This window comes from Sycon ciliatum, chromosome 8 (genome assembly GCF_964019385.1).
Source record: "Sycon ciliatum chromosome 8, ocSycCili1.1, whole genome shotgun sequence".
In the NCBI taxonomy this organism is placed as follows: Eukaryota; Metazoa; Porifera; class Calcarea; order Leucosolenida; family Sycettidae; genus Sycon; species Sycon ciliatum.
Window position 1 is genome coordinate 27,468,466 of NC_088650.1, and position 12,262 is coordinate 27,480,727.

General features: G+C 48.9%; 1 protein-coding gene across 1 annotated transcript in view; it reads left to right on the top strand.

Annotated features, from left to right (window-relative positions):
• Positions 1-12,262, top strand: part of LOC135822555 (phospholipid-transporting ATPase ABCA3-like) — a 44,953-nt gene that overhangs the window by 29,442 nt on the left and 3,249 nt on the right. Inside the window, exons 31-44 of the mRNA XM_065335356.1 lie at positions 509-649; positions 959-1,075; positions 1,310-1,483; positions 2,051-2,161; positions 2,390-2,490; positions 2,891-2,959; positions 3,241-3,397; positions 3,569-3,637; positions 4,192-4,314; positions 5,665-5,755; positions 6,915-7,018; positions 8,681-8,868; positions 9,402-9,468; positions 10,272-10,375. Coding sequence (XP_065191428.1) covers positions 509-649; positions 959-1,075; positions 1,310-1,483; positions 2,051-2,161; positions 2,390-2,490; positions 2,891-2,959; positions 3,241-3,397; positions 3,569-3,637; positions 4,192-4,314; positions 5,665-5,755; positions 6,915-7,018; positions 8,681-8,868; positions 9,402-9,468; positions 10,272-10,375 — 1,616 coding nt within the window. The remainder of the gene's footprint in view (positions 1-508; positions 650-958; positions 1,076-1,309; positions 1,484-2,050; positions 2,162-2,389; positions 2,491-2,890; positions 2,960-3,240; positions 3,398-3,568; positions 3,638-4,191; positions 4,315-5,664; positions 5,756-6,914; positions 7,019-8,680; positions 8,869-9,401; positions 9,469-10,271; positions 10,376-12,262) is intronic.

The following is a 12,262-nucleotide window of genomic DNA, read 5'->3' on the forward strand; positions in this document are numbered from 1 at the left end:
CCAACAAAATCAGCGAAGCGCTTGCCCAAGAAAGAAGGTGCGGAACTACTTACCCTATCCCGCTAGAAGGTCGTTGCAGTGTACTTGAAAAATGCTAGCTTGCCTTTATCGCCTGCCACCTGGAGGCATGGATCGCTTGAAAACGAAGTTTCTTGACCTGAATTTGAACGCGCGTCTTGTTCAGCATATTGTTGAGTGGTGAAGGGTCTGCCTCAAACACTGACGAAGACGTCGACCTTAGCTGCAAGTGCAGCGAAGCGGGAGGCCACAAACTAAAGCTTGGTTCGTCGACAATACTCTGCCTCAATTTCTAGCTGATTTCTTTTTCCTTCGAGTGGACAAAATAAATTCGAAAAAATCGCTCTGGGAAGCGACCATTTTAATGACGCGGAGGAAGTACGTGGTAGTACGACTGTACTGTATTCTGCAGTACGACTGTACTGTATTCTGCAGCCCCTCGCCTACTAAAACTGGACTACTATGCTGTGTTATCTGTGTGCATTTCTAGTCATATCATGGACAACCAATTGCCATGAACGTGTTCTCCAACATGCACTTGAAGGCCATGATGGATTTAAAGTCGGCTGCCTACAGGGAATACTTCATTGAGACGGCCAATGAGCCTCTGCCACCGCCTATTAGCCGCCAGGTAGATAGTTGTGTTTTGTTGCTTTGATGCTGAAAGGACTGTTCCTGATTTTACCTTGTTCTTCGAAGTACATTTCTTGGTGTGCTGCGTTTGACCACCAACTCTACAATATTGTGAAAGGCAGTGGTGTCATCTGCAATCTAAAATGTAACTGAGATGCTGAAAGTGTAGTATTTGCTCGGGACAACCATATTTGTCAGATTTGTTGCAATAGCTCATGTGAACAATACCTTGTCATGTTGGAGATTACACAGTCCTACAGTCCTCGACAGTTTTGATCGGGACATTTGGTTGCTTCATCTATTGCAGGTTGCGCAGGCTGGAAATTCCATCGGAGCCTTTGTCTTTGCTTCCCTGGTTGCGTTTGGAATGGCTTTCCTGTCTGCTTCCTTTGTCGTATCACCGGTGGAAGAGGTCAGCAACAAGGTAAGAGTATGCCGGAGACCGTCTCTCTCTCTCTCTCTCTCTCTCTCTCTCTCCTCTTTCTTTCTTTCTCTCTGTCTCTCTCTGTCTCTCTCTCTACCCCTCTCTCCCCTCTCTCTTTGCCTCTCTCTCTCTCTCTCTCTCTCTCTCTCTCTCTCTCTCTCTCCTGACACCTTTGAAGGCACACACGCAATTGCAGCTTGTAATTTGTGCTCTATTACTTTGGCTATTCTCCAGGCGAGGCACATTCAACGTCTGTGCGGTGTCAAGGGCACCGTGTATTGGCTGGCTCACTTTTCCTGGGATATCGTCTTCTTCATCTTGCCGGCCCTGGTTCTGGTTGTTGTGTTTGCTGCATTCAACGTGGATGCGTATCAAGGAGAAGCACTCGGTGCTGTGTTTGTGCTACTGGTAGGTACACACGCTGTACTGTACTGTATGTGCTTGCATGCTTAGTGTTGCACACACACACTCCCACAACCACAAGGTGCCAGGACTCTGCTGTGCAATGTTTTCCCCTGAAAATAAAATAAAAAAGAGAGGACCCTACGTTTACAAGTTATCCGTTTTTTTAATCCTTGGCTCTCCATCTGAGTTTAATCCGAAACAAATCGATTCTCTTTTCACTGGGGGTGAACAACTGACCTGTATTTCTTATCCACTAGCTTGAATCCTATTTTTTTACTTCTTGGCTGACAATGTATCGTAATGGTGCACCCCTTTGCTCAGTAAAGTGGACTTTGAAGTCTGAGCTAGTGTATCCTCAGTGCGCCCTGTTCAGGAAAATGTCATGACTTGAGCATGGCAGGGCCACCTGTCGCGTGGAGTTTTAGTGGTTGGCCATATCAGCCACAGGTTGTGGGTACTTAGGGCTACATGGTGCACTGTGCATGGGACAGGGGGGGGGGGGAGAGAGAAGACTGGGTCTGATGTTTCTCTTGTTGTTGGGTTTTTCCTCCCCGCTGCTTCCGTCTGCAGTTGCTTTTTGGTCTCTGCTCCATCCCGCTTGCCTATTGGATATCGTTTGCGTTCTCTCAAGCGTCCAAGGCGTACAAGAACACGGCTTTCCTGTTCAGTGGTATTCCCCTGGTAAGATTGGTCATTGCAGTGCTGTGATCTCGGCTGCAGAGAAGACTCCGATAAGCAGTGAATTTGAGTGTGGAGTCCGACTGGATGTTTGCACATTCGGCATGGTGAATTAATAAAAAATCTTCCAATGGCTAAATTGATCATGATCCCAAGTCAGTTGCCCTGGCATTTCTGTGGTAGGTATGACCTCATCACGATTGTATTTTTGTGCTTGTTGGTGTGCCACAGCTGTGCCTGATTGTTGACTTTGCTCTCAAGTTCCCTGGTGTTGATCTGAACAGCGTGGCTGATTCTCTCAGGTATATCTTCTTCGCCATACCTCACTTCAGGTTAGTGCACTTTCCCCGTGCCTGCGTGTGTATTACTGTGTGTGTGCGTGCGTGCGTGTGTGAGAAGAGGGCAGAGGCGAAGGAACCGGTGCAGCAGGTGCGGCCCAAGTCGCACCTATAATTTTATCCTGTGATTTCAGGAGCAATGAAATATAGGCCATTCGGGTCCAAGTTTCCTGAAAATTGCCCGATGGGGGTTGGGACCCTGTCTTTTCAGGGTCGCACCCATGTAGAATACCTTCCGACGCCCGGGGAGGGGGTTGTGCATGTTCTTGTACATGTGCATGTGCGCAAGGATGGTTGCGGGCTCATTCTCGAGGCCATGACTTGATGTGTGCCACTGCATGTGTTACTGTACGGCTTTGCTTACTAATGTGTGCTTGTATGTGTCACTGTACAGCTTTGCTTATGGTATTACCAGTTTGTACACCATCAACGAGCGGAAGAAAATCTGCAAGAAATTCCCAGTGTAAGTGACGAGGTATTGGCTGACGGGTCTCTCTGTTCAAAAGGCGGATCATTGGAGTGTAGAATGTGAAACAAAAACAACACAATTTGTACTGCAGGGGTGGGTAGCACAACTCTGTGTGCACATTGGCAGCATGTCAATGCTATTGGTAACATTTTCTCCTGCATGTATGTGTGTGTGTGTGTACGTGTGTACGTGTGTGTATGTATGTGTGTGTACATGTATGTCGTGTGTGTATGTCCTTGCGTGTGTGTATCTGTATGATAATTTGCATTCTGCAGCGTTGCAACTGGCCGTGGCCTAAGCCGAGATGATTGCTACACTCAATTCAACATCATCACCAATCTGTATGACACCACACAACCTGGCCTGGGAGTAGAGTGTCTCTACATGTTCTTCATGACTTTCTTCTATGCTGGCATGGTCTATCTTGCTGAGGTAGGTGATTGTTGCTTGGCACACATGCACACGCACACACACATGCATGCATAGCACACGTGCACGTGCACACTCATACTGGTGTGTTTGAGCTTTCAACTACCCACGGTTCTAAACCATGTTAATAAATTTGTATTTAAATACCGGTATGTGTTTATTGTATTTTGGCAGATGGGCTTCTTTAGAATGCTGCAACAAAAGGTGATTAAAAAGATCAAAGGAGACAGCGACAACGATGAAGTAAGTGGAACAATGAGACACAGATTTGGATACGATGTGCACAAAGGTTCTCACTCATATCATGTGTACTGGATGTTTGTTTGGACACCAGCTGTTAGGTCCCTCTGCCTGCCAGCCTGCCTCTCTGTCTTACCCTCTCTATCTGTCCATCTATCCATCTATCTATCTATTTTTCTCTCCATCTATCTATCTACAAAGTGTCTTAGGTCCTTGCTGAAAATACCTAAGGCCGAACTGATGAGTGTTTTGAATGCGAAACTCGGAGTCACGAGAAAGTTTTTGGTCTCTGTTGTTCTGCCTTGTGTGTCTATCTACCTATCTATCTATCTATCTATCTATCTATCTATCTATCTATCTATCTATCTATTTACGCTACTGATGAGTTCACAAAGAACGAAACAGTATGCTGTCCGTAGATTGAGTATCTATCTATCTTTCTATCTATCTATCTATCTATCTATCTCTCTATCTCTGGCCTGTCTGTTCACACGTTCAACATCCCCCCTCCCCACATCGCATGACTGCTGTGCTATCATGTTCTACACATTCTGCAGTTCCTTGCCAGGACGGCTGATGACAAGGAGGACGATGATGTTGCCAGGGAGAGGCGCAATGTCATTGAGAATCTAAACGACGTTATCAAGAAGGAAGCTGTCGTCTTGCACAACTTGACCAAGGTGAGATCGATATTCGATAGTCTCCATCAGCTCTGCCAATCACCCTGCAAATCACCTTCTCCATCACAGTTCACCTTTGCATGGCTTGCACAGTCAACTTTGCTTATAACGACATTCGGCGGGGCATCGGAAAAATGTCCTTATTCGCGAAGTGTCCTTATACCCGAAGTCCCATTTGAATGTATGTGAGCCCATATTTTTGTATAGTATGACACGCATATCAAAATGAAAGCTCTTGTCATGCTCTATACCAACGTGTACCCCATTTTCATATTACAATTGAAAGGAACTATGAAGTCGATACGGAAGGGAAATGAAAAACTAGCGTTATGCAAGTTTTGGAGCCATCTACAGGGACATGTACATGTACATGACATGCATGATGATTACTGTACAATCATGTACACCTACATGTACAACCACAGGACATTGTAGCTGTGCTGATCACTCCAACCAAGAGTCCATAAACAAGAGTATGCAACTGTGATCTCTTTTCTATGGGCCAGATGCGCGGCGCGCCGCCTTCATTACATCATTCACCTGCAGTCCGCGCACTGCGGAAAATCAAACACCGCACTTTCCCTCTGGTTTGAAATGAACTTTCTTGCGGAACTGGAGTTCACGCGCCAAAATTTAAAGATCGCGTAGGTACTGGAACGAATCGAGCAAAAACGGATGGGCTCGTACGAGAAATTGTGAGTTTGAATGCATGCTTTCAGAGCGTGATGAAGGCAAGTTACGTAATGAAGGCAGCGCGCCGCGCACTGACCCATAACCACAGTTGCATACTCTTGTTTATGCACTCTTGCTCCAACATGTAGTTAGAAGCAAAAAAATAAAAAGCACCCCCCCCCCCTTGGCTGCATCTTCTTGCATGTGTGCCTTTATCCATCGCCATGCATAGCATGGGTTCTGGTACTTCTGCATGACAGGTACTTGAAATAGCTGTCAAAAGCGCGGAAAGTCGTTATTCAAGCAGTGAATATGACCTCGGGGCACTAAAAGCATGTCATTATTCGCGAATTGTCGTTATTCAGATAGTCGTTGTATCCGAAGTTAAATGTATACAGTTAGATGGGACTTTGCTCTGGGCATGGAAATTCTGTCGTTATTCGCGAATTGTCGTTATATCCGCAGTCGTTATTAGCGAAGTTCACTGTATGTCTGGCAAGAAGACTGAAAGGCTTGCTTGAGTGGATTATTTAATTTTTTTAACTCAGCCATGCTCCTTGTGTGTGTGTGTGTGCTCTTTCAAATTTCTTTGTTATCCTTCAAGTGATGTGCTGTGCCGTTGTGTTGCTGTGTTCTTCAAGTGATGTGCTGTGCCGTTGTGTTGCTGTGTTCTTGTAGGTGTACAACTCTTTCCTGGGTCGTCCTGCAGCAGACAACTTGTGCCTGACTATCCCGCAGGGTGAATGCTTTGGCCTATGTGGTGTGAATGGTAAGCAATGGTATTACAGTAATATCTGTACGAGTGAGGGTCGACGTTGCACCATACCGGTGTGGGTGGACAGTTGATGGTTACTCACTCTCCCCCTGTCTGTCCGTATCTCTCTGTCTGTATGTCTGTCTATCTGTCTGTCTGTCTGCGTGTCTGTCTGTCTGTCTGCGTGTCTGTCTGTCTATCCTGCTATTCATGTGGGCCCCTAATAGTACCATGTCAAAGTGTGGACAGGCTGTGTGTGAATACACTATGGTGTATATGAGTAGAATCGTGTGTGAATGCACTCGTTCAATGCACCAGACACTCCTACACCAGGTGGTTATGCTGGGTGGTGCCCACACAGACTATATACTATGTCACTGTGCAAAGTGTCCCTTGCTAAGTTGCTGTGTGTGCTGTGTGGTGTGAGTGACTCGCGCCCTGGGTGTACCTGCACATGTGTATGCGCGTGCATGCACACTGTGTACATGTACTTACAAAGCTTGTCATGGTTTTCCCAGTTAAAGCACACTGACTTTGATGCTTTGAGCCAATTAAAAAAAAGCTTTGTTATTCACTGGACCTCATTGTGATCGGTGGTTCCGTCAGTCGCTCTAAATTCCGCCGATGAGATCTAACAGGTTCTAACACCTAGCTGCCATTAGACTCAGCGTGTACTGGCATGTACCGTAATGTCGCGTGCATAAGCCGGATTTGTGCATAAGCCTGTCTCGTGTAGAAGCATGAAATCTGCAACAGCTTTTCGCGTACAAGCCTGTCGCATGCATAAGCCGGGCCAGTACACGAGACGCGCCACGTGTCGCGTGCGTAAGCCGGGCTACTACGCAAGACTGGTGAGCGCGCCTTTTACATGTTCATGTTTGCATGGTACCGTACACTTGCGAAAAAAAAGAAAAAAAATCCCGTTGGAAAATGTTGGTTTTGACGTCCAAAAGTCAGCAGTTTGCGCATACAAGCCTGGTTATTGAGTGGTGCTTGTCATATAAGCCTGTCTCGTGTATAAGCCTGTCTTGTGTACAAGCCTGACTCCATCACCGGCTTATAGGCATATAAGCCCCGGCTAATGCACGCGACATTACGGTATATATTATGATTATTATGCGTGCATGTTTGAATCCCTGTTGCATGTTTGAATCCCTGTTGTATGTTTGTGAAGGCGCTGGAAAGACGACAACGTTCAATATGATGACTGGAGATACTCCGTCCACATCGGGAACAGTCTATCTACAAGGCTATGACATCAGCACACACCTCAGAGAGGTACTGACAACTTCTTTTTTAAAGTACATGGCTAGTGAACTTTATCCTTGTGTTTGTTGCTCGTGAACCTCTAGCCGTGAGGTGCTGATCTCCACTTCTATCAATCATGTGCCAATGATAACTATGTACAATACCCAAGCCGGTATCCCACCCCCAATACACAGCAGGGACTTTGCCAATATGTGTCCAGCCCGCGTGCTATGTCCACACCGCTGCAGTTTCTTGACACATACCCAAAGTATTGTCTTCATTAGCTGCGTGGGTTGGATGGATTCCGGGGGTTGGATGGATTCCGGGGGTTGGATGGATTCCGGGGGTTGGATGGATTCCGTGGGTTGGATGGATTCCGGGGGTTGGATGGATTCCGGGGGTTGGATGGATTCCGGGGGTTGGATGGATTCCGGGGGTTGGATGGATTCCGGGGGTTGGATGGATTCCGGGGGTTGGATGGATTCCGGGGGTTGGATGGATTCCGGGGGTTGGATGGATTCCGGGGGTTGGATGGATTCCGGGGGTTGGATGGATTCCGGGGGTTGGATGGATTCCGGGGGTTGGATGGATTCCGGGGGTTGGATGGATTCCGGGGGTTGGATGGATTCCGGGGGTTGGATGGATTCCGGGGGTTGGATGGATTCCGGGGGTTGGATGGATTCCGGGGGTTGGATGGATTCCGGGGGTTGGATGGATTCCGGGGGTTGGATGGATTCCGGGGGTTGGATGGATTCCGGGGGTTGGATGGATTCCGGGGGTTGGATGGATTCCGGGGGTTGGATGGATTCCGGGGGTTGGATGGATTCCGGGGGTTGGATGGATTCCGGGGGTTGGATGGATTCCGGGGGTTGGATGGATTCCGGGGGTTGGATGGATTCCGGGGGTTGGATGGATTCCGGGGGTTGGATGGATTCCGGGGGTTGGATGGATTCCGGGGGTTGGATGGATTCCGGGGGTTGGATGGATTCCGGGGGTTGGATGGATTCCGGGGGTTGGATGGATTCCGGGGGTTGGATGGATTCCGGGGGTTGGATGGATTCCGGGGGTTGGATGGATTCCGGGGGTTGGATGGATTCCGGGGGTTGGATGGATTCCGGGGGTTGGATGGATTCCGGGGGTTGGATGGATTCCGGGGGTTGGATGGATTCCGGGGGTTGGATGGATTCCGGGGGTTGGATGGATTCCGGGGGTTGGATGGATTCCGGGGGTTGGATGGATTCCGGGGGTTGGATGGATTCCGGGGGTTGGATGGATTCCGGGGGTTGGATGGATTCCGGGGGTTGGATGGATTCCGGGGGTTGGATGGATTCCGGGGGTTGGATGGATTCCGGGGGTTGGATGGATTCCGGGGGTTGGATGGATTCCGGGGGTTGGATGGATTCCGGGGGTTGGATGGATTCCGGGGGTTGGATGGATTCCGGGGGTTGGATGGATTCCGGCAATTGAAGTAATACTGTAAGTCTACAAATTTCCGGCACGTTTAAATTTCAGTCTCCCCGGGCTAAAACACATTTTGGCCGCATAAAAATTCCAGCCTGTCCCCCTGCTGCCACATGAAGTTTCTATTACTCCAATGTACTAATGAAATTGTGCATTTTGGTTCTCTGCAGACCCAGCCTTTGCTCCACTGTGTATTTCGTAACATGTTGGTGTCTTTCTCTTCTTACTCAGGTTCAGCGCAATATCGGCTACTGTCCGCAGTTTGATGCTCTGCTTGAGCGGCTGACGTCGAGAGAGCTGCTTGCCCTGTACTGCCGCCTGCGTGGCATACCCGAGGAGTACATTGTACCCACCGTCGAGAGCATCATCTCCGAAATGCACTTGACCGACTGGGCCGACAAGACCTGTGGAACATACAGGTAGCGTACCACAGTGGATAATCTCTGTACTCCTCTGTACATGTACGACTGTGGACATTGAAATACGGTGGCATGACCGGGACCGGCGCCCTTACCGCCTTAGAGCGTACACTCACGTTTATGTACACACTGCAAAGAACGGACCAGCTGTGCTCTCGGCTGCAAGGCCAGCGCCCGTGGCCGCTTGACTTCTCAACGGATTTCAATGTCCACGGCAGTTCATGATTGTGTCTATGCACATGCATGCATGCCTTTTGGCATGGTGTTTGGTGCTGTGCAGTGCTGCATGTGATGCAATGCTTGGGTACTGTATCAACTACAGTAGAAAGTGCACTTCTACACATTGTACCTGTACACAGAATGAAAACATTTGTAGATGCAGATGTAACCGCTTCATAAGGCTGCACTGAAAACATTCTTTGTTTCAGGTAACCTCACTGACTGATGTTTGGGGGGGGGGGGGGGGCAGCCGATTTGTAGAAGGGTCCACACATTATTTATCCTTCTCTTTCTCTTCTTTTCTTTTCGTGCAGTGGTGGTAACAAGCGTAAGCTAAGCGTAGCCGTAGCCTTGGTCGGCAACCCACCCATCCTTTTCCTGGTAAGAGGGAAATTGTACATGCTATATGTATGGGCTGTTTGTTCTTACTGCAACAGAGGTGGGAATTAGTCCTCACCAAAAGCCCCATTCCAAACTTTCACCCCACTAGGCATCCTCATGGTCAGCACCCTACCCTAGTCCTCTCACAATCAGCTTACCAGTGCTAAGTACACACTCTACTTTGTCAATGTCTGCCTGTAGTTATGGCTGTGTAGCAGATCTGGTCTAGCTTTGGTGCTTGCTTGCACGCCTTCCCTGTGACAGCCTGCATGTGGCTAGCGTGAGATTGGTGTGAGACGTGTGAACGTGATGCTGCTGTTATGTTGTAGCTATGGGCCTGTTGAGTGCAGGGCATGCACTGATGCACACACACACTGTGTGCAGGGATTGCACACATCCAGCCAGTCTGTGCTAGAACCCGTGTAGCAGGCTGCCCGTTAACGCTTGGTATCCCTCCTGGCTGTTGGCGCTAGTTTTCCCTCCACTGCAGACACGGTCTGCTTGGTCAGGGCCAGGTATAAGAGCAGCTGCTGGTCTGGGTTAGTTTGTCAAGTGTATACTCATCACCAGCCAGGTCCAGTCCCAGCTCAGCCTTGACTCAGCTCAGCCTCACCTCTGCTCAACCTTGCTTCGGGTCAGTCTTGTCTCATCTCTCTGCCAGTAGCCCACTGCTGCTGTTACCGCTGCTTTTTCAGGTCAGCTCCACTACTGGACCAGTTTTCTGTGTTTTACCTTCTTCTTCTCCTCTAATGGCTTCCTCCTGTTTTCCGTTTTGTGTTCCTAATGTGTCCATGCTGTGTCAGGATGAGCCTACAGCTGGCATGGACCCCGGTGCACGCCGCTTCCTCTGGGATGTACTCACCGACGTACTGGCCTCGGGCAGGAGTATCGTGCTCACCTCCCACAGGTATGGTATACCCTGAACACTTGCACACACACATACACACACACACCATGTACCATGTATACGCCCGTCGCAAGAGAAGCACGCAAATCTGCAAATGCACTGGATGTGCACCCACAGATGTTCTCTTATAGCAACGATAGCGAACAAGATCTGAATGAGACAGATCAAGACCTGCGCCAGAGTCTAATCCACACACCTGGCGGAGCCATGTGAATCGACCACCAATGCACACCTGGTCTACACCACACGGAGTACATCGGCATAAAACGGCGAAGACAGTTACCTATGCACACCCTACACTTGCTGGGGTAACCAGTATAGACAGCACGCTGCTTTGATAGAAGCAGACACTAGATGCACTGGTACCTGAAGTGAAATTGGAGACTTTACCAACCATCCTCGGCTACTGAGTACTGGGAACCCAGAGCCAACAGACCTACCAACAACCTCAGCCATGAAAGCTATTATAGTAACGACACACTGGATTGTGGAGCTGAAACTAGTCTAACTTCCTAATGCTTTGGCAAGAAGGTAGACTTCCAACAGGTTGGACACACACACGCACACACGCATACACACACACACACACACACACACACACACACACACACACACACTTGTACTTGTACTTGCTCACTGCCAAAACTGGTCACGTGGGTCTCCCCGGGAGAGGGGAGAGAGACTCAAAAGGAATCTTGGAAAGATGACTCAATTGGCCATTGAACCACCCAACGGCCGACACCCCCTGAAATCCCCAAACTAGGGTGGACTTGAAATGATCCCACTTATGGGCTCACCACACCTCAGTAAGTGGGTGAGGACAAGGTGCAGAAAAAGGATTGACGGCATCAGGGTATCCGTCCCGGGATCCAACTGCAGGTACCCCTGCCCCCAGTGAAGGTAATACTTGGTACTAGTGTGGGTGGCTAAATCAGAGTGGATCTGATATAAGCTTCACTAGCACCATTGATTACACAAGAGTTAATCTAGCCAGAAGCAGTCCATGGTTAACAGGTATGTATACTTCAAACAGAAAGTATATGAACCCTGAAACCAACAAAGGTGGTAGGTACAACAATACACCTTCAAGCAGCCGAGCCCGTTGGCAACAGGCCCAACACTATCTGGCATAAGTGTACCCACCAACCGAACTAGCTGGCACCACACACACACACACACACACACACTGTACTGTACTGTACTGCACTGTCTTGCTCACTGCCAAAATTGGTCACGTGAGTCTCCCCGGGAGAGGGGAGAGAGGAGCTCAAAGGAATCTTGGAAAGAGGACCCAACTGGCTATTGAACCGCCCAACGGCCGACACCCCCCCCCCCCCCCGAAATCCCAAACTATGGGTGGACTTGCAAATGATCCCACTTACGGGCTCACCACACCTCAGTAAGGGGCTATCCGGCAATATCGATAATTTTCACGAAACGAAAAAGTTCAGTTACGGCCCTCCCTCACCCACCCACCCCCCTGAATGAAAAATAGATTGACTTGACAGCAAGAATGCCTTGATGTCTCACATATCATATTTTTCAAAACGAAACTCCCCTTGACCCACCAACCCATAAGCGAAACTGTTTCTCTTCGTGTAAAAGATCGATAATTATGGACGGCCCCTAAGTGGGTGACGACAAGGTGCAGAAAAAGGATTGACGGCGTCAGGGTATCCGTCCTGGGATCCAACTGCAGTTACCCCTGCCCACCCACACACACACACACACACACACACACACACACACACACACACACACACACACACACACACACACACACACACACGTGCAAACACCCACCCACTCTCCTTCTCCTTTCTACCCCTTCGCCTTCCTGTATATTCTTCATTTGTAACTGCATGTTTCCCTGAAGTGCTGCTCCTG